Source organism: Agelaius tricolor, unplaced genomic scaffold, assembly GCF_023055355.1.
Source record: "Agelaius tricolor isolate 1412-34295 unplaced genomic scaffold, bAgeTri1.0.p SCAF_1, whole genome shotgun sequence".
NCBI classification, from domain to species: domain Eukaryota; kingdom Metazoa; phylum Chordata; class Aves; order Passeriformes; family Icteridae; genus Agelaius; species Agelaius tricolor.
Genome location: NW_027269261.1, coordinates 50,637,776 through 50,661,107, shown reverse-complemented (window position 1 = coordinate 50,661,107; position 23,332 = coordinate 50,637,776). Strand labels below are relative to the sequence as shown.

Genomic DNA, 23,332 nt, shown 5'->3' with positions numbered 1-23,332 from the left:
CTTTTTTCAATGTAAAAGTGCATGTGCACTTTTCTTTCAATTCATTATCTACCATGAAGCAATGGGCTTCATGTAGTCAAAATAATCATATCCTCAATACAAAATGAAAGAAAAAATCTTCTTTCTTCATTCAGACCAAATGCAAATCCACACCAACTTCATGGAAAACTGAGCTGGTCTCAGCATATGCACTGCTGTGGGACTGTGAAGCCTAACTGCACTATGCTATGCTTGCTACTCCCTCTGGACCCAGTGCAGCCCAATCACATCTGTGCAGTCACTCGGGATGAAGTTTCAATCCCCAGCAACTGGCCTTTAAGTATTCTTGCCTTGCACTGATGAAAAATAACCTCAACCTTGAAAGCTTTTTTGAGCCTTTCAAATTCCCCCATGTTCACAGCACGGCCTTGTGTACAGTAACTGCAGCACCAATGAAGCAACAGAATTTAAGGAACAACCAACCACACAGAAAACCCATCAAGCTATCATTTAGCTAGAATGGTTCCATGTGTAGTAAGCTAAGTATTTGGCCAAACTTACACCTTTCTCCCGTGTCCTTTTACCAGCAGAAATTACAATGGTTTTAATTTGCTTTGTCCAAACAGAATGTGAATGCAGATGTCACAATTTTTATCTGGGGTAAAAAAAATCATTTGACTGTGAATTTGAGAAGAATCTAGATGTAGATTATATCTCTGGCATGTTAAATAGTGCATTAGGAACAGTTAATATATTGACAGTAATTTTTGTGTGGAAAACTAAAGGCTTTCTCATTTTAAAGTAAAAAATTAACTTCTGTTTTTCAAAGTTTCTTGTCTAAAAATGATTTCATACTACAAAGAAGGAATCCCCTCTGTTTACAAAACAGAAACAACTGTAGCAACAGAAGGAGAGGGGAATCCTTACAGAATCAGTACATAAATAAGGGCTACCGATAAAATAGGTTCTACTTCTTCACTTTAATAGCTGAGGGTTTTTGAATTTCAGCCACATATTAAGCCTCTCCTAGTCCTCTAAACAGTATGCCAAACCAGGTCTAGGCATCATGTGTGGCACTACCAACATTTAACTTGACAATTTAGGTAGATGGAAGAAAGCTCTGTATCTCAGCTCAGCATTCTAGACTCTTCTCTGCTATTCTTCCTTCTGAAACAAAATACTTCATTTTCCCAGAGCTCACCATGGCTTTCTGCTATCTGATTTTGCAATCTTGTCTGTTCTGCCCTCCTCTCCTACCCAATGCAAGGAACTGCTTCACAAATAAAAATGGACCTGAAATGAGGTTTATTTGATAAGCATTCAGCCAGACTCACTTCCAGAAGCTTACTGCAATCTGGTGACTTATTCAGGATCTGAGTCCTGCAGCCCAGCCATGACCACAGAGCCTGTAACAGGCAAGTGAAAAGTAAATGCATCCCAGCTCTTACCTGGCCACGGTTGTGAAGACTTAAATCGAGACCACATGTAAATTCAGTGTGATGCTCAACTGTTTCCAGCAAAGGATTAGGCTTGGAAAAGTCCCAGAATCTATAGTTAGAATAAAGGAGGGAGAGAGAAAGGGAAAAAAATCAAAACAAACCACAATTAAAGTAATTGAAAGGCCATTTCAAAAATATAATGCAAGATATTGACGAATCTGTTGCTGCCAGGGTATTTAAAAGAGCAAACTCATCCACTTAAGAAACATAAAAAATCATACACCTGGTAAAGCCATCTGCTGATTTGCATAAATTAAACCCCACTGGGCAAAGCCATCTTTGTGTCCTGTTGCAGAAACTGAGATCAAATTTGGCACCATGGAGCAGTCATTGGAACATCATTAAAAGAGAAGAAAAAACTAAGCTAGAATATTCTTGTTATATTTCTTGATGGCTGGGGAATTTTATCCCTGAAAGATACTAGCACAATTTGTGAATTTTCTCAGTTTTTGGCATCATTAACTATGGGGTCTTTATTTATATAAAAATTACACAATCATTTAAAGATCTCAGTCATGCACCTTGTCAAATCTGAGACTGTGTTCCTGCAAAACAGAATTTAGTATTATAATATAGTAACAAATTTGTACTACGCAGATCAGCTGCCTTACACAGTTAATTCCACTAGTTCATACTTCAAAATAAATTTTTCTTTCAAGTCTTGGTTATTAAAAAATACCTAGAAAATAACAATTCTGAGGTCCTCTACTTCTCCCAGCTACTGTCCCAATAGATGCAGTGTCCATCAATGCAACTAACAGGAAATATGAGAGATGTAAGAGTAGATGGGATTAAAATAGAGGTAAAAGGCACCTCAGCCATGAGAAAAAGGATTCAAACACAGAACTTTCAGATAATAACACACTGACAAAACCCTGTATGCCAGCACAGAATGAAGATTTTTTTCTCTTTCTTGTGTTGTATACACCACTGAGAAAAGTCCACCGGCTGCACAGCAAAGCACATTTTGTGGGCTGTCAGCTGTAATCAAATTTTCTACAGCCCACATTTTCCAAAAGGGGTCAATTATATGCTTTACTACTTCTGTGACAATCATAGAGATCTCTTTGCCTTGCCTTTATTGGGAAAAGTGACAATACTTAACAAGAACAGCTCATTATCAGACCAACTGCAGTGGAAGTACTGTAAGTTCAAACCAATTCAGGGAAAATAGCAAACACTGGAGCCAGCAGGGTCAGTTTGTTTAATATGTAGATGTTATCTCCTTCATAAACAAAGAGAGTGGTATCAGCACAATGGCTATGCCATAGCAACAACCCTCTTAATTTTTTCCTAGTACCTGAGATCTAAAATAAACAACTTATTTTGCAGGAGAGAGGAGCAAAAGACCATTTCAGCATTTTCATCCTCCCACATTTGTTCATAAGAAGGTAAGGAAACAAATCTTTTTGTTTCAAGGTAATAGTGTTATCATTCCTTGCCACATGAGCTGTCTAATAATTCTTGAAAGACAGATGCTCATAACTGAAAACTACAATTAAAGGAGATAACTTTAGCTCTACATGAATAAAGAACCTAAAAAGACCTTTTGATCAATTTAAAAAATAGCAGGACAATATAGGGTTTATTATGTGAAGTCATGTTGTAAAGAAGCAGTTTAGAGATTAAGAGTACTGCAACTTAGTTCAAGTTCAACAGACTGACTGAAAGCTTTGATACCTTTTTTAATATATAAATAATTACTAGTGAAAGCTCAAAAAAATGTTCATTCTCGGGACTGAGAACCATTGATGACAAATTAATGATGATTCTCATAACAACTTTGCACTCCAAAGTGAGAAACACTGGTCTATTGCACAGCTTCCAAAACCACCATGGTGACAGCAATGCTTTCCTCAGAGTCAACTTCCACCACATTCTGCAAACTGAGAGGGCAATCAATTTTTCTAAGACACTGCTTACCACAGCAGGACGGCTGTACAGCAAACTGAAGATGCACTCACAGCACAAGTAGGTGGGCTTTGTTATTTCAGTTGTAAGTGTATCTACAGAGTTAGCAGCATGGACTTAAAACACAGACCAGACAACCACAGAGGCTTTTAGGGTCCCTTACAGGTTTGTACAGCCTGTACAATCATAGGTGTGTCACTTAAATTGTTATTTTTACCTATATTATGTATGGAGCCACCACTTCAGTTACATCTGCACTGATCACAAAACCCCAAAACCTGTATGAGTGCATCTTCTTAAACTTTTTAAGGCTGGAATTGTTAAAAATATAACTTCTTCCCTCATTTCTCTACAGTTTCTTTGTTTTACATGTACCTGGCATGCAATTCATAAGCTGCACATGTATTGCAAGCAGACTGCTTATTCTGAACAAGACATTATGAGAAGAGAAAAAGCCTGTCAAATTATGGATTTTGTACTTTGTACCACCCACAGCAGTGTCACAAAGACCCGTGCTCCCTGACCAATTCACTTTTACCAACCCAAATATAGTCTGTCCTGAATATCTTCTACCTTGTCCTCACCCTCACTTTACCCTTACCAAGTGTCCCTGCACCTTCACTACTGGCTGGGAAAAAAGAGGTAGCAAGTATCATTCCAGGTCCAGTGTCTGTACAATGCCTGTGTTGTGGCATCCTGTTGCTGCATGATGAGGTGCTAGTAGATGAGAAGAAGATTACTTGTGGTGGTGAATTCATGTTACGTCTCTTACCTTCCTTAAGGCAGTACTTGGGGTTTCCCTCTCTTCCATGCTCATGAGTTTCCATTAAATTTGTAAAAGCTTAAAGCTTTGTAAATTTAGACTACAAGTTTCCTGCTAAATCTAGTTAAGTTTTCAATAGGTTCAAAAGTTACTCCAGGAAATGATTCTATGAAAATGCACAGATGGAAGTACATGGAACAACTCATCAAGTCTACATCCTTCTGGGTAAGAAAAAAATATTTATGATAAATATTTATTCATGAAAGCTTTACTAATGTTCTTAGGCTACATGATGTCTTCATACATAATATTTTCAGGTGGGTGTGAAGCAGATGTTTAGAGGGTGCTTTCCATAAAAGCCCACTCAACAACTAATGCTAGCATTCACACACAACCACACCAGGCACAAGTCACAGTAGCATGTGGATGTATAAAGCCAAGAACCTTTCAAGGGCAACACAGAACTCAGTGCCAGTTTACTACATGTGTATCATAATTATCACAATTCATTCCCCTGTTCCTATTCTCTAATTCCTGCTCTGACTTGTAAAAGTTCTTCCTGCAAACTAGAGAAACTGTCAAGAGGAGAGCTTAGTGTCAACTACTTTTGGATACAGGCTAATCAGGGCAATGATGTTACTTCAGACATTAACTGGGAACATCTAACTATTTACACACTAATATTCTGAAGAGATTATTTCATTATAGTTCCAGTGAAGTATCAACATTATGAAGCAATTTGCGTATAGAAGGACATTTTCCATTTGAGGAAAATACGAAAAAAAGAGCAAATGAGCAAACATCCACTTTTTCACCTTCAAGGAAAATACCAGAAAAAGAATACAAGGATAGTAAGGATACCTAGCTGAAATGAAACACGGTTTCTTTTATGATCAGCCTTATTCTGTAAGATTTCTTTGTGATTTGAGTTACTGAACTTGTACATAGTGAGGGAGAGCTGGAGAAAGTGGTTTACCTTACAGTGTGTCACAGAGATGATTTCCAATATAGTACAACTTTTAACAAAAATTGCCTTTCTGCCTTAGGGATAAGCTTCTGTGAATATGATCCAAGATCTGGCCTGATACCAGCTTAATGAAGCTCTATAATTTATCAGCTCTTCTGTTTAGATTTTGGTGAGCACTGTCTGTGACTAATGGACCAAGATTTCTTTTTTATACTGAAGAGTCCAAAAATACAAAATGGTGATTCCAGTAAAAGATGACACTGGTGTTCTTCCAAACTGAATTTTGACAGAGATAGCAGTTAAGAATATGCATGCAGACCTAAAGTAGTTCTGGAAATATTACAGTACCCTGTGTATTTCCTGGCATTTTAAATGATTCATTTGTGTTCAATCTGCTCTTTAATTAGCCTACATTTTTTTTCTGAGCTCTTCCAAAGAGTAAGGAAATGGTACAGAAAACACTTGTCTGAATGAAGCATTTACTGGACAGGGATTATAAATCATTATACCAAGGTATGTAAAAACTCAAGTTCAAATCAACATACTCATCCTCTTTTTCTCAGCTCCCAGTATCAAGTTGTGAACTAGGTTTCTTCTCAGTAACTTGACTACAGTGCTCACATTCAATGATTATACTATTTGCAAAGGAGTAAGCAAAGTAAGCACTGTTAACTTTGTTTTCAACCTGCTATTTTTTCTTTTAGATATTCAGTTGTGATTATGTGCCAAACTAGCTGTATGACCTAAAATAAACAAAGCCCCTGCTTCGTACATGGCAGTTTGATAATGTGAACTAATACTTGCAGTTTTTGGTTAAACCATAAAGCTTCAGTAACTTTTAAGATTACAGAACTCCGACAGTAAAGGATTGCTCCAACAGTATGCTCTATTCTGTTATCTGCTATAAACTAATGCTTGCAGGTAATTCTGAGCTTCAAATAGACCCACCAAAGAATATAAATTAACAATATCATAAACTGCTATTAAAATAACACTGCAATGAATCTGTTTTTAAGGGGTTGCCATACCATGCTGTTCTAGGAATCAAAATTCAGCGACTCCCCACCAAATGGGGCTAAAATGTCACAGGCCTTGAGTAGATTCAACAAGATCCATAATTAATTCCATGTACTAGAATCCCTACTTCTCTTCCACCTTTTATACATTGATCAAGGATTTTTATTCTTAAATTGAAATGTACGTGTATGTGTGCATATATTCACATTCATGTGTGTGGGGGGTACATGTATGTGCACATATGACAGGATGTGTGCATGTATGTACATGTGGAGTCTATGGTGCACCCAGTAAAATAACCCTATGTGGTAGAGGTACAACATAGTCTTTAAAAGATATGTTCCCAAATTCTTACAGCAACAATCTTCCTCCATTATACAGAATATTCTGCTTGTGACACCTTTTCCAAAGACTTTCACCTGGCCTTCTCTGTTGTTTGTTCACTCATACTAAATCCAACAGTTTTAGAAAACTGTTAAAAATCTTTATTTGATCGCTTCAAGTCTGCTGTCTCCTCTTAGTAATGACAAGTAAATCTTTGAACAGAAAAATTATGCCTAGAGTGAATTTTGTGAAGAGGTCCCCAAGCTCTACATTTATAGACATGATGCTTTGTGAGCTAGTAGCTCTCTCCACCTTTTCTGACAATTTCCACATAGGAAAATGTCAGAGCTGAAATTGCACTAGATTTCAGTACTGCATGAAGCACATTAGCACCAAACCTGAAGGATATATAACTGGTGCCAAAAAGGGGAAGAGCATGACAGCACAATCAAGTCACTTCAATGCTCAATGGGTTAACTTCATGATGCAACTTTATATGATGCTATAGCAGAAGACTGGATAGATTTATGATTTAGCAACACATAGAGGCACTGAGAATTAGCAACAGAACCCTTTGGCAGCAGAACCTCTCTACGTCTCGTGTCAGACCAATTAGGACACCACCAGAAGTGACATTACTTGAGATGATGTGGACAAGTGGGATAACTTTGCAGTCCTTGATGGAGGCAAGAGGGCTTCTCCCATTTCTTAATGTACTGCCTACTACATTCAGTCCATGTTAGAAAATTAAAATGTATATCAAACAATTTGGTTGAGGTATTCAGGAATATTTCATAGTGCATTGATTTGTGATACCATGTGTCTTAGAGAAATCCCAGTATCAAATCAAACTTATTTAGGACTTTAAATTAGCTTTAAAACAACAGTACTATGAGATCCTCAGCAGTATCAGATATACTGAGCAACCAGGGGAACTTGCAGAAGTGCTGTCTAAATTCAGCATACACACTATGGAACACTACTAAAGCTTCCTCAGATACTGGTAGGACAAAAACTTTGTTCATAAAAAGCCTAAATAAAAATGTGCCACAGAAACATATGAACTCACCAAACTAATTTAATTTAAGAGTGTATTACCTTCTTATCAGACATTATCCCAGCTGGATGCAAATATGCTCAGCAGAGTGATGTGAAAAGGATTGCAGAAAGCATCTGACAGAGCAGATATTGCTCAGCAGAGTGACTGAGCTGGGCTTTAAGTGACAAACCCATGTGTTTTTCAACATAGCTTATGAAGCATCTGACAGCAACATTAACTGCCCTCCAGTATATCCACTCTGGAACTGTTTTCTATTGCAAGCCATATTAAAATAGATCACCTTTCTGTTTTTATCCAGTTAGAGAAAATACCGTACCTTACAGTAAAATCATAGGAGCAAGAGGCCAATATAGTTGCATGGAATGGTGAAAACTGCAAGAAAACAAAACAACTTTAAAGTTAAAACATTGTGTACATATACAGGCTCACTGTAAGCAGCAAGTTATCAAAGTTTAATTAATTAAATGGTTTTGGTTCATACCACATCATGCTGCAACAAAACAGACTACATCAATGTATTTCTCCCCCATGCTTCTAATTACAAGGAATCATAGAATTAATAATCACAAGGAATGGTCTGTGGGATCCTGTTTTGCTTAGATTTCATTACAGCAGTACCAAATAACTCTGCTGTAAAGTTAAGAAGTTCTGGAACAGTCATATAATCAGTCATTAAGTTCTGCTTTTGGCTAACAGACTAAGTTTCATCTTGTTATATAAATCAAATTTCAAACCAGCTATGTGACCAGTTAATTATTTTCAGGGAGACAAAATCTGTGCCATACTGCAGAGAATATATATTACTGTCATCAATTCTATATCCCACAATTTTGAAATTATTTATACAAATGGGAAAATTGGAGATAAGTGGAAAAACTGAAGGCAATATAACATCACTTCATGATTTCCCCCTCTCCTGCAGGGCATTTTTCAGGGTACACTCTTCCATGGACTCTTGCAGACTGGTCTAACAACTGCAGCAAAAGAAGGTTTTTTTGCAACCTTCAGTTTCCAACTATTTTAAAATCTGTACTTCTCAGCAGGAAATACAACAAGCCACTGACATAACTTGAGTTTGAAATGCAGGTCCCCCACACTGCAGTTAAGTCTTCCTGCAAGACTTCTAATATTATTCACAGTGACTACAAAGTTAAAAGTTAAGTCTAAGCTATTGCCACAATTGCCCAGGCTGTCAAGAGAGCAGTGTATGTTGATGGCTGCTGAAGTCTGCTGACAGAGCTCTCTTTATTACAGCAGAATTGAGGAATGTGCATGCTGGAACTTGAACCTCTGCAGACTTCCTGCAATTTTTTTTGAGAGGAAAAAAACCCCAAAACAAAATGGGTTCTGCACCTCAGGAAAAAGAATACTAGAGGGGAAGAAGTCTGATGGGCAACAAAAAACAATGGTACACTTTCCATAAGCCCCCTTTGCATGTCCTCAGAGTTTAAGATAAAGCAAAACCATCCTGAAAAAGTTTTGTCATTAACCTGACGTATCCTAGAAACTTACTTAAGCAAACTCTATCAAAATAGTTAGCAGAGTGCTACACGTGTAAGTTGAAAAAAATTGCATAATATCTTTCTGCTACAAAAGAAAATTCTGTTCAATTTAACTGTAAGATACTACAATTCTATCATCTGCCTGCTATACAGGCAAAAGGTACCACCACATCATCCATCCTGATTCCAACATATCCAAATATCTTTTTAGGTAAATTTGAAAACTATAACTGTGTTTCAGTGTAAGATACTGAAGCCAGCTGAGAACGTGAGGATCAAATGCACCAACATCAAAATCACCCAAAAAGGACTCCAGATGACCTCAGTGCACTGATAATGCCCTGTACTGCAGTGAAAGACCATAAGAAATCTGCAGGAATCCTGACAGTATTGTGTTGGGTAGAATTCCTTGCCAGCCTCAGATCTGCTGCCAAGACTTGTGGTTTCCACTTTCTTTGCCACTTCAAACTGTGGGCTCCTGTCCCCCTCCTTTGTGTCAAGGCTTGCAACTGTGTTGAGCAACAAATTGAAACAGCTTAATGATCCAGACAGAAACTAGTCACTTCCAGGGACAGGGTTTTCAGTCAGAGCCATCAGCTGCAGCTTTACAATCACTTGTGTCAGCACAGCACAGAGGAAGGGATATCAGTAGGGGCAGCTGCCTCTCTAGAGGCAACATCCAGGTCTCTCTCTCAATTCAGTGTGACTGCTGAGTTACACCACACAAGTGGAGATATTGCACCACCTCGAAGTGCTGGCCCACACTGTCATATCTTATGTGCTCAGGGACCATGGCTGTCTTGAAATGGAAGCAATGAAAGCCTGGTAAGATGGAATAGAAGTCATGTACTCTCAGTACACCTCCTTTGCACATGGATGCATCTTCTCATATGAAAAATATTTCACAGAGCCAGGTTAGAAAATAGCGATGCAGGCATTAAATTAGAAAAAAAGACTCAGCATCAATCACCAGTGGGGAGAGCAGACAGGGGTAGCTGGGATAAGGAGAGCAGGTGCTTCTCATGTTGTCTGACCATGAAAAGGATTTGTGATACAGAATGACTACCTGAATCACACCCTTTTCTGACAAATTACAAACTAAGCACAGTAACTTCTAAAAATGTTAGAAACAAATCAAGGCCATGTGAAGCAAAAAACCAACCAAGGATAACTTCTTCTGCCAGAAAAAGTTTCTTTCCTAGAAAACATTAATAAACATACCTGTTTCAGAAAGGCTTTAAAAGAATTAGGTACTATCTCCTTTTCCAGGAGACTTTGATAGTGATGTATTTGACTCTCACACTCTTTGCTAGTTTCAATATTTCACACTGAAACACAGTTTTAGTTTTTGAGCTTACCTAAAAAGATATTTGGATACATATTTTCATACAACATGATAAAAATGTCATTGTGCATTGAAAGCAAATTCTTATTGGTGGGTATTCTAGCTGTACACAGATCCAATAAAGTCATCTCTAGCCTTTCATGCATAAAGTTTCAAAATCCCTTTGAATGCATTAATATTTTCTTTGTACACACAAAAGTATATATTCACAATGTGTTTTCTATCTTGTCTTCTGTGAATATTGGCCCTTTGTGTAAAAAGAGAAAAGCATCATTTAAAAATGAGTAAGGGGAAGTGTTTTCCTCATCTCAAATTTCCCTTATAATTTAGCTGAAAGTAACCTTCAAACCCTCTCCCAAGCCCTCTAACATCCTGTTGGTTTTTTCCTTAGCTATTAGATAACAGAAAATATTACTGGCTTCCAGAAAAATTTGTGTAATAATTCAGTGATGGTCACTGGGAAATAAAACACAACTTACTTTTACTCTTCTGATGGCATAGGTGTGACCAAGCAAGACAAACACTGGTTGCCGGATGTTCCTCAAATCCCAGCCTTTTAAGCTACAGTCAACTGCACCGGTTACCAGCAAGTTCTGATGATTTCATAAAACACAGAAATATCATGACAATTTAATTACTAAATTGTAGCAATGTATATCTTGGATACAAAAGTTAGATAAATCAAAAAATACAGATTTATAAATCATAAATAAAGTGACATCCCCAGTATGTAAATTAAAGAGCACAGACAAACACAAACTGATCTTCCACTTTTGACTACTCTGCCCACTAGAGTTAAGCAAAATCTCTGATCTGCTTGGGCTGACCAGCTCTTAGAACAAAGCTCTTCTGGAGATGTAATAGTGAATGACAGCAACAAAGCAACTAGGCATGTTTTCATAAAGAGAAGATGCAATAATGTTGCAGTAAAACCCCCTGCTATTTAATGAGAGTGGTTCAATTAGCAAAACAGTGGGATGAATGGTTTTATACCTCATCATATTTGCACCAGTCACAGCTCAAGACCTCAGCCTGGTGGGCTGGTATCACAAGTTTGACTCCTGGGGTTTTCACATCCCAAATTCTTAAAGTCTGATCACCTGAAACAAAGAGAAATTGATCCAGTGTTGTTGCATCAGTTACAAGTTTCAGTTAATCCATTAGTACTTAGCGGACAAGTGTTTCTTAGCTTTCTCATCTACCCCTAAAGACCTATAGCATTTGTATATACCTTCTTAAAAATTCAGTTCCTAACTGTTTGTAAAGATATTGAAAGCTGCATCAACTGACGGGACAACTAAGCTTTTCAATTTTTAAAATTGGGATTTTCCCATTAGCCCTGAATATTTAGCTTTGGGTCAGCAAAAATGGATTCTCTCGCTCTCTAGCTTCCAGAGAGAGAAAATTAATTAGAATTTATTATTATTATGCTTGTGTTCATTCAAGAGACAAATTTCATCATTAAAAGGTGATTAAAACACTTTCTATAGGAATCTATACCTAAATTAAAAAAAAACAACATTGTTTTATGCTGCTACTGAAGAAATTATTGATAATTCCTTATAATTATGTATTCATGCCCTTTATATACAATCACTTTGATGGTTTTAGTGCCCTGTTGGTCACTGGCTGTAAAGTATACAGCTGGGCACAAGAAAAATCATAGCTCTTTTCAAGAAACTGGCTAGAGATCAAATAAAACCATCCCTAGAGTCACAGCAATACTCCTAATTGCATGAACCACCAGACCTTGCAGACTTCCCAAAAAAAATCCCATGAAACATTTGGGAAGTTTCAATAAATAAGGCAGGGAGAGCTTGGTTCACTACATGTGACAAGTCCAGCCTTCTGACCACAGAGACCATGGGGAGCTTGCTCTGGTGTTGTCTGGCTTGTCCTCAGTCCTCAGGACTGGGAGAGATGCTGCACTCTTGGTGGATAAATCCCCCATCTGTAAGGTGGGAACAACACCCAAATTCTCCCTGTTTTCACTCCCCTCCCCTACTGCCAAGAGGAAGACTGCTGCTCAGTACAGGGAGAGCACTCCTGACAATGGCACCCTGCAGCCAGCTGAAGCCTCAAACATCGCTGCAGAGCTTATAAAAACAGGGCAACATATGGAGAGGAAGAAACACAAGCAGCAGGGTTTTGGCAAAAGAACAGGTAGCATGCCCTGGATCCACTCTCCATTAGCCTTGCTAATCTGCTTGCCTGCAGAGGACAGTTCAGTTTGAGTTTTAAGTCTTTCTGAGATATTATAATGGACTTCTTAAAAGGCTTTTATTTTAATTTCATCAGATAACATAGATTTGAAGGGGAAACACATATTTCACAACAGACAGGATCATTTTCCCCAAGCAAATAAATATATAAATCCAGGTGAACTAGAAAGAACTGCTACAGAGATGCTACAGTAGCATTATGAGGGCCAAATGCATTTGGAAAAGTAAGTTATTCAGCCAATATCAATTTTGATTCTAAATGTAAAATTGCCCCAATTACTTCTTTTTTAATAGAAAACGCTGATGCATGAGAAAAGGAAAAAATTGTTATTTTCCGGGGGTTTTTTTTGTTGTTGTTGCTGTTGGTTTTGGTTTTTTTTTTTATATGAAAATGCTAGACTTAGCAGTTATTAATTCTGACTGGCACTATCAGTGAAATGTTTTCAACACAGTAACACATCATGCAAGTGAACCTTTCTGTGAATAGAAAAGACTGATTTGAAGCCAAACAAAAATCCAGTTTTTCCATTTAAGTGGAAAAATCTGATAAAAACCAGTGCAATCCTGACACAGTGTACATTTTAACAAACTTTTTTTTACCTCAAACTTATTTCCATCCATACATATATATTTACATTTAATTTCAACAAAAGCTGCAGTTAAAAATTTTGCCATTTCCACATTTCCATGAGAACTTCAAATACTGAGGATGCATTTCTTCTACAAGATAAAGCAAAAGCAGGATAATAATAATAGAAAGTACAAGGAAAGCGCACCTAGTACAATCATATTTATTAAGACACTTCCAGCTGACATACCAAAGTAAGCAACCAGAAAAGTACCCAACATTTCCCCCCTAAAATATTTCTATTTTTGTAAGAAGCAGTTTCTCTATGGCAACAGATTTTTACTGGTCCATTAGATAATTTATTATGATTTCAGAATTGTTTATACATTGTCCTTGTTTTCTTTCTTTCTAATGAATATTTGTGAAATCTTGGACGAATCAATAAAACTACACAATATACACTCATCTATTCAAAACTTTTCAATTGATGCTAATCTACAAGTACATCATTCTTATACAGAAGATAAAGATTGCTAATGTGAATGACAATGTCTAATAGTGAAAAGATAAAGTATTTTCAAGATTTAAATTTCATGTAGGCTTAATACTATCTTTTATTTTCACTGATGTATTTTACCCAAATTCATAAATCATCATCTCCAAAGTCCTGTGAGAACAACCAGCTAAGCAATCATTTCTAAACATTGCAGAGGTATAACAGTAACTACAAAAAATAGCTAGGTATTTGGGAGGTTAATAAAACCCCATGAAACCTTAAACACTATCTGAAGGGGGAAAAAATTCTAACTAGGACAGGTACAATGTTTTTCAGGAAACAGACCAGGTTGTTCAAAGCCCCATCCAACCTGGTGTTGAACACTTCTATGGATGAGGCATCCACAGCTTCTCTGGGCAACCTGTTCTGGTGCCTCATTACCCTCCAAGTATAGAATTTCTTCCTAATACTTAACCTAAACCTACCCTCTTTCAGTTTAAAGCATTATCCCTACTTCACTACATTCATTTGTAAAAAGATAAAACCATCACAATTAAAGCAGTGCCACTGAATGATTACAAGTTTACATTACTTGCTGACTTACATGTATTTTTAAATACTGAACCAGATTAAATTATTTAGCCTGAATAAAACAGAAAATCTGTGGGAAAATTAAAAGCAGAACCCAAATCTCATGACTCTCAAAACCAATCTTTTTATGTGTGTTAAAACGATTGTGCTGATTGTTTCTATCACAGATAATTGTTCTGATTTTGGCTGAAAGAGAGATATTTTTCTTCCAAGTAGCTGGTACAGTGCTGTGATTTGGATTTAAGATGAGAATGATGTCGATAACACACTGATGTTTTGGTTGTCACTGAGGAGTGCTTACACTAAGACAAGGACTTTTCAGCTCCTCATGGTGCCCTGTGAGCAGCGGGGCTGGCGTTGCACAAGAAGTTGGAAAGGGACACAGCCAGAACAGCTGACCAAAGGGATACCCCATAACACAAGGCATCATGCTTAACCTACAAAGCTGGGAGAAGAAAAAGGAAGAAAGAGATGTTTGGAATGATGGCACCTGTCTTCCCAAGTAACCATTATGCATGATGGAATCATGCTTTCCAAGACACGCCAGAACACATGCCTGCCCATGGAAAGTGGTGAATGAATTCCTTGTTTTGCTCTGACATTCACAGCTTTTGCTTCACCTATTAAATTGTCTTTACCACAAGCCTTGAGTTTTCCAGCTTTGACCCTTCTGATTCTCCCTTCATCCCACTGTGGGATGTGTGGCTGTGCGTGACTGAGTGGCTGTGTGAGGCTGAGCTGTCAATGGGGGTTAAACCAATACAACAGTACAAGAAAACTTAGAACAGGAATAATAAAGCTCGTGGAATTCCACACGAAGTGACAGAAATAACAGTGACACAAATAACAGCTTCAGTTAAATCATCCAGCAGTACTACTGAATACACAAAATCTATCACCACGTAGCACAACTTACCTAGCAAGTACACATAATTACCAGTGGAAACATACTCTCCAACTGGTCAATTCTAGTCTGATATACAAAATGCTGTCAAGCTAAAAATTACAAGAGTATTAAATTATTTTAGGAAAGAGCCCAACTAATTATTTTTCTAAAAAGAATAAAAAAATAAAATAAAATAAAATAAAATAAAATAAAATAATTATTTTTTAAAAGCTAGTGATATCTTTATTTCAGGGTTGCCCAAGAGGATTATACATAAATCCTGGGACAATTTTTTTTTTCAAAATTGACCAAAGTTAGGACTTATGATTAAGCCATTCTTCAGCACATGGCAATATTGGTTAGATGCCTACCTGTAACCCAAATGACACAACCCAGATTAATTTACTGTAAAAAAAAGTGACTGATTATTTCTTCTGAACACTAAACCATTTTATAACATGAGATTTTAATATGAAATACTACCACCTGAAAGTGCTTTATATTATAGCATGTGCTACATACAGTACTTTACCATTAGCATATAGTATAAACTGAGGGATAAACTCATTTCCTGAGAAACACTTCAGCCTGTACATTAGGGAATGACTTAGTAAAGCTTATTTGATGCACTGGTTTTGGCTAGGGTAGGTTTAATTTTCTTCACAGTGGCTGGTATGGGGCTATGTTCTGGATTTGTGTTGAGCACAGGGTTAACATTGAGAAGTTTTTGTTATTGCTGAGCAGGGCTTACACAGAGCCAAGGCCTTTTCTGCTTTTCATACTGCCCTGCTGATGAGGGGGCTGGGGATGCACAGGAGATTGGGAGGAGACACAGCTGGCACAGGTGACCCCAAACTGACCAAAGGCATATTCCAGACCTATGACATCATTCTTAGTATATAAAGTAGGGGAAGGAAGGAGGAAGTGGGAGGACATTTGGAGAGATGGTGTTTGTCTTCACAAGTCACCATCACACATGATGGGGCCCTGCTCTCCTGGAGATGGCTGAACACCTGCCTGCCCATGTCAAGCAGTGAATTAGTCCCTTGTTTTAGTTTACTTGTATGCACAGCTTTTGCTTTCCCTATTAAACTGTCTTTATCTCAATCCACGAGTTTTCTCATTTTTACCCTGCCTATTCTCTCTGGTGGGGCTTGGTGGCTGGCTGGGGTCAAACTCCAGCACTGGAGCACAAGACGTGGAGGAATTCAATAATGTACTGGTAAGTCATGAAATAACAGATTACAAATGAAAACGCTCCCCTCACATCACTACATAAATCTGACATAACAAACTAAGCAAGTAAATTGTACTTCAAACACTTCTAGCATAAACAGCAGTTTGGCTGAACTGCACCAAGCCACAGTAACTCCACAGTCAGCTTGCTCTCTAGATGCTTGATTTGTACAAGCACTTGTACAAATTGAAGCATCTTATTCTTTTATCCCTTTAGGGTTTGGTTTCAAAAATGACCATTTTTTTGCAAAGCCTTGAACCTTTTTCACTATGGCATTTCTCCTAACACATTGAACAGGAAAATAACCAGGAGTCATAAGAAGCAAAAAGTGGACCCACACTGCATTCAAATGGATTGAATATAAGCCTCTAGAAAAAAGTGCTTGGAACTCATGAGAAACCAATGTCATAGTCAAACAGAAGATTATTTCTTCCATTCTTATGGAACCTCAACAAACATAAGCATTTTTGGAATTACTTGTCTGCAAGTCCTACTCTCCAATGGCTCCTTCTTTTGCTCAGTGCTACTTCTGAGGCAGGAATGTGAGCTGAAACTTTAGAAAACTGATGTCAAAAACCTGACAACCCTAAATTTTGATCCAGAAACACAAAAAACACCTCTACTAAGAAGCTGCACTAATTCAGTAAATGTTCTCTCACTAGAACACCTAGTGTACACCTTCACCAGCTCATTATTTCATGCAATACAATTTGTTCAATCATAGATGTTTTTACAATTTGAATACCGAACACAGAAAGGTGCACCAAGACTACATGCCAGCCTGATCTATGAAACTACAGCTTGGCAATCCCCTTACTACACACATTTATCACCAAGAGACCAGTAAGCAAGAAGAGACTTCTTAAAAAGCAACTCAGTAACTCAGGGCAGTAAAACAGAATATGAGATAAAAAATGGGTTTTAGTTTCAACGTTAAAGTCTAGCACTCAATGCAAGGACTTACAAGAGTGGGATCTGGATTTACAGATTCATTTGTAAAGTAGCAAAGCTACTCATTTGTAAAGCAGCAAAGCAGTCATCCAACACTTTTGTCAACATAATAAAACTGTGTAGAAATTATCATGTCCTGTTGTGATACAAGAAAATTTTTTGCCCTGGGCTGTGATTCTGAAAAACAAGTCTTTGAGCAACAAATACAATTAATTGATCTATTCTGATGAATACAGAATTGTCAGGCAGATTTCAAAAAAATTTCTTTCCCTCATTAATGAATTAAGGTATTATTAAAATTATGTACCTGCCCTGATCAGTAAACTTAAAGACTGATTTAAAAAGGAAAGCAGTATTAAAACTAAGGCCCCAGTATTTAATAAAATAGCTGTCAGTCATTCTAAATCTGGGCTTTGTTAAATCCAAAACATCCGTATTTTCATTTGTCAGTGTTGTATCTGTATCAAAGAATACTTGCAGATAAAGTTAAAATGGTATTTATTAGGTACTTTATACTGTTAAAGGACAATAAACCCAATTGATACTAAAAAGGATGCTTTCTTTATAAACCGCAGGACTAAGCAAGGCCTATTGCTCTGCAGTCATGGAGAATCATTTAGCAGAACTGATTAACATTTGGCTAAATACTACTGTTGTGTGCATTTCTAATGTTTTTTATGAGATTCTTACCAATTTGCTCTGTGGGTTAAAAAATAAAAAAAAACTAGGCAAATGACATAATGACTCATTAAACCCCTTTAGCCATGAGGCTGCTGTTAATGCTGTTAGTGGCTTCATGTCACTTCTTTAATGACATTTTCCACATCAGTGTGTTTCCAGCGTAAGGCAGACATTTACCAGGGCTCTGGTTTGGTGCCACATGTACACCTGAACATCCTGCTTATCTGCTCAGAAATTGTTACTGACATCACAACAGCACTTATTTACACATCCAGAATTAACAGTTTGCTCTGTTACTATGAACTCCCAATATAAAAAATAACAATAAAAAAAAAAAGATAAGCCATTTACTTTCAGGTTTTGTAGTACAAATGATTGTGAATGAAGACAACAGCATGGTAAAGTACCTCACACGTCCCTGTAAATGTTAAATGGAAGTTTATTAGATGCTGAATAAAACCTAATTTGACTGAAGCATGAGACATATATATCTTCTGCAATTCAATTGCATTTTATTGTCCACTGCAGACAAGCTCAGTTTTCTTGTATGTATTCAGAATGGAGACTTAATGAAGCAAAAAAAGCTATACCCAGTATCAAATTCTTTCTCAATTGCTTTTTATTGCCATCTTGGATTTCTCATTTTCTTCACTTGTATTCCTTTTCTAGTCTCATAATAGCTTGAGAAAAAGCCATATTTCAAAATCAAATATAAGCTTCAGGCATAGGTTGATCCTTTTGAACAGCTATTTTACTGTGGTTTGCAATTCTGTATGGTTTTCTGTTTTCAGTGTTCACAAACTAATTAGTTACATGGAAATTAAACTTCTGCGGGATTCTATGGGGATTCAAATAAAGGCAAAAAATGGCAGGCTTGTGGCATGCAACATATTTTTTGATCTTCTTTCCCCTTGCTTACTTAAAAAAAAAAAAGAGTGCATTGTTTTACTTACATTTAGTTTAATCTAAAGTATTTAAAAAGCAACATTTTTTCCAATCTGTGGTTTACAACATACCTAACTTACCTTACTCGTACATGCAGAATTGAAGATTCTGCCACATGAAACAGTTCGTTCCTCAAGCATTGCAACTACATTATTAAGATAGCAGTAAGTACATGGTTGTGAGTAGGTATGCGTGGGGTGGAATGAGAAAGGAGACAGGTGGGGCAAAAGAGAGAAAAAAAAAGACACAGACACCCTACAATCCCAAAGCAGTACAGACTCCTTCAAGAAAAGAATGGTTCAATAATCTTTAACAACATCCAAAAAAAGCTATTGTTTTTAAAAGTGAAGAAACACAAGTGAGATGAAAAAAAAAGTACATAAACTTTCCCTCCAGATGCATTTCAGTTACTAATTTTCAAGACAACAAAAAGTTGCAAAATAAGAGACCACAGAACCGCAGGTCAACCTTTCCAGCAAGCACATCCCAAAGAAGGGAACAGCTCTAAATTTGACACAGTACTATCACATTGAGATTCAAGTTTCTCTCCAGCTCCAACTTTAGCTCAATAGAAGATGAATCATCAGTGAAATTTAGCTTTCTGTCCCATGATTTTCTGTCATCCTCATAGAGTATGCAGATCATAGCAAGTTTTAAATGAGGACAACCAGCCTCCTTGAACAGTTCCACTTTACTTTCATCACATACCTTGACTGACAGAGTAGAATGTCATTAAGCACTGAACAATAAACTCTCTGAACACCAACTGTGTGATGTACCTTTCTTACAAAGAACTGGCCTTTACACACAGAGCTAGAGGGTCATGAGTCCTTCTACTGTCCACAATCCTTCTGACCAAAGAAATGACTGCCAATATGTATTTTATGTAGTAAAACAATCCAATCAAACCACAGGAAAATTACAATGCAAACACAAAACCCTTTCCACATCAGCATGTCACTATTTCTATGTTATTTCATCTAGAAATACACCAGACATTTTATTTTGGAAACTGTAAGAAAGTTCATCATCATTTTGAAGACTTCTTCTTCTAAAATTGAATAATTTTATACCCAGAATTACACTATCAGTGTACCCCCAATAGCAGATTTTTACTTCACACCCGAGTGAGAACTTCACACTTAGAGAACAAACATAATGTATCTTTTGTGCATGTTGTTTTTCCATCAATGAGTGAAAACTGACTGCAATTAGCTTTAGGCTCCAATAGCATATTAGTCCCTTTCAAGCATCAAAGTAAAAATTCACAAAAGAGTAGGAACTCTGTAGTGTTCTAGTCAAAACTTCCAACAGCTGCACCCACTGAGTCACTCAAAGATCAGATCAATTGTTGTACCAAATTTAGGTACCACAACATACGGCATCTAACAAACAATGTTTCCCAAAATTGTTCAAGGGCCAATCTATTAGAAGAAAGTTTGGCTACATATCCTAGAGGTTCAAATATGAAGCAATTAGTTGTATCAGCAAAGCCCTTTTGTTCATCTAGAATGCCAGAAATTTTGTATGGCTAAGACTACCATGGACAGGAGGGTTCTAAAAGAGAAGATGCCTTAGAACTTGCAAAAAACACTTAAGCACTTAACCTTGACCAAATGGTACTTATTTTGTTTGTAGTATATAGATAGTTGCATTTCAGTAGAACTGTTCATACAGTGTACAGGGCTCAATCCATAAGTTTCTGCACATCATGCTAGACAGGTATCATCACATAATGTGGAAAAACCCATGCTCAAACATTTGGCTTTCAAGTACTACTATATAGAACAAATAAATGTTACTCATTCATCATTCTAGCTAAACTCTGCAGGCAGAATCAGATGGAAACAGCCAGACAGAAATTTTATGAAAGCCACATGTACTTTTTCATCTGACTTCCCACAGACTAGGAAAAACTAGTATCTGTGTGTACATACTGTCTCTCCAACTTCAGTAACAGGGAAACATAGTTATGTTTACCCTCTCAATATTAGAGCCAAAGAATTTCTATTAAAATCAGTACAGAAGTACAACAGATATGAAATCTGAGAAATTTAGGCCACAGAGTTAATCTATCAATATTTGTATTAAGACAGTTCCTTATGGCCCTTTTAATTCCCAGGCAAACTCTGTGGCTCACAGCACCTCTCTCCCAGTTAATCATCAGCTGGGCCCCAGGTTTCACTGCAGAGCTCTCCTTGTGCCTCTGAAGCAGGAGCAGTGTTTGGAAAACACTACCACCTCACCTCTCTCTGCCACTGTGTACACCCAACTCAATTTTGATTGTATTTACCAGCAAGACCCACAGCCCTTGCCAAAGCAGAGAACAAAAATTGATTGAACAAGGCACAGAGATCTACAGAATTGCTTAAAAAAGCTCAGTGGGAACTGACTACATTTCTCACAGAGTTAATAGTCTACCAACACTTGAGATAATTTGAACAAAAACATAAGCCAAAACACAAAATAAAGTATATAACATGATTTAGTGGTCAATAACAAGAGTGAGAGGAATGGAAGAGAGACACATAAAATAACAGAAAAAACTGCCACAAGGTCACTGCTAGAAAACTCCTGAGCCCCATTTAAATGGCCAAGAGGATGATCTACTGACTGTAACAGAACCTACAAATCCAGCTGCAGCAATACATTTACCTTTCCTTGTTCCATTTTTATAGAACAAGTGTATATGACACACACTACCATCTGCTGGAAAAAGTGCTGAACTGATCCACTAACAGAGAAGGCAGCTTTTGGGTTTTTTGTTGTGAGAACCTCTTTACCATCATGCTTACCTGAGGCAGATGCAAAACAACCTGGGATGTGTGGAGACCATATAGTGCTGTAAATGACTGCTTCATGGCCTTTAAAAGTGCATAATGACTTCCCCATAGCTGGATCCCACTGAATAAAGGAAAAAAAGAAGACTATTGAGATATACATTCAATAAGAAATGAAAGGTTTCATACATTGAAAAAACCCCTGCTTTATACAAACAGAAAGGATTAGATGAATGTTTTTAAAAAAAGGCATTTGTAAGCTTAAACTGCTATCATCTCAGAGTTTAAGCAACCTCTCAATTAAAGCAGAATTTCAGCTGCAGCGTAAAAATAAACAGGAAAAGAGAATCCATGTTGTTTCTTAACACAAAGGACTATGAGATCCAAAAGAAATCACACTTTTCACCTTCAACAGAAAACCAACATACCAGCTTGGCTGTTTGATCCCATGAGCCAGACACCACTAGCTGCTCTCCTCTAGTTTGGCTCCAGTCAACACTATATGCCTGTAAATGACATAAGAGCATAGTTTAGAAGGAGCATTAGAATACAAGTTTCAGGCTGTAGTTAGCCAAAATTTCACAGAATAGACTTGGATTTGCAGATTGTATCCTAGTCAGCTGAAAAACTGTACCACTGAAGCACAGCAAAACCTCCCAACAATACCATTTACCAGAATAAAAACTAAATGTAGCCTCTCAGTCAGACATTAAAGGTACATACAGGCTAAGAAAAGTATCTGAAAAAGCAAAGATGGGCCAAAATGGAGGAAAAAGAAAAGTTGTAACAACATCCACATACATCTACCATCACTAGGAGTCTACCACTTTAAAAGCCATAATTCAGACTTGATTTCTTATTGCTAATCCAATTTTATTCAAAGATCTACAGTTTCCAATTGCTAGCCATTTCTCATTGTAAATGCCATCTCTCTTCACAGGTGACTTTGAGATTTTGACTAACAATAAATGTTTTTTTATTATATCTAGCTCTCCTAAGAAATATATGTCATAAAATACTCCTGGTTACCATCTTTTCTAGGTTCTATGGCACTCTTTTTTACCATCCAAATCTTCAAACAAGTAAAATTAAATAAACTAAAAACTCACTTTCTCTCATAACTACTCATTTCGGCTATTAAGCAATTACTTTCCACGGTGTAGTTGGAACAAGCTTCCCTGACAGCATATTCTAATGCTGGCCCCTGCTTTCACAGAGGATAACTTAACTCCACCCTTTGCTGCTGATTTTTCAGCTCTGCTGACTCACAAAAATAAATGCACTAAGGTAGTTCTTCAAATTATTTAAAATCCTCAAGTCTCAAGTACATTTACAACTTCCATATTCAAATTCACATCATTACTGGATGGAAGGTGCATTCTGTTTTGTCTGGTTTTACCTCACAACAAATAATAATGATTCAAATGATTCAATAAGCTGCAGTGGGACATGAACCATTTCAGTGTAAGGTGGATAAATATTAGATAAAACAGTTCATCCACTTCACCTCTTGACCCAATCAGAGCTCCCAGGACACTTCTCAGAAATGTGGTTGCTACCTATGAGTAGCAGGTGGCACTGCTCTCAACAGCTGGGCCAGTAACCACC

The 23,332-nt window shown here is 37.2% G+C and overlaps 1 protein-coding gene across 1 annotated transcript in view; it reads right to left on the bottom strand.

The window, feature by feature from the left end:
• Nucleotides 1–23,332, bottom strand: part of PEX7 (peroxisomal biogenesis factor 7) — a 42,806-nt gene that overhangs the window by 12,947 nt on the left and 6,527 nt on the right. Inside the window, exons 4-9 of the mRNA XM_071433712.1 lie at nt 22,153–22,230; nt 21,740–21,848; nt 11,361–11,467; nt 10,847–10,960; nt 7,837–7,892; nt 1,428–1,527 (exon numbers count right to left, since the gene is read on the bottom strand). Of these exons, the coding sequence (XP_071289813.1) occupies nt 1,428–1,527; nt 7,837–7,892; nt 10,847–10,960; nt 11,361–11,467; nt 21,740–21,848; nt 22,153–22,230 (564 nt within the window). The remainder of the gene's footprint in view (nt 1–1,427; nt 1,528–7,836; nt 7,893–10,846; nt 10,961–11,360; nt 11,468–21,739; nt 21,849–22,152; nt 22,231–23,332) is intronic.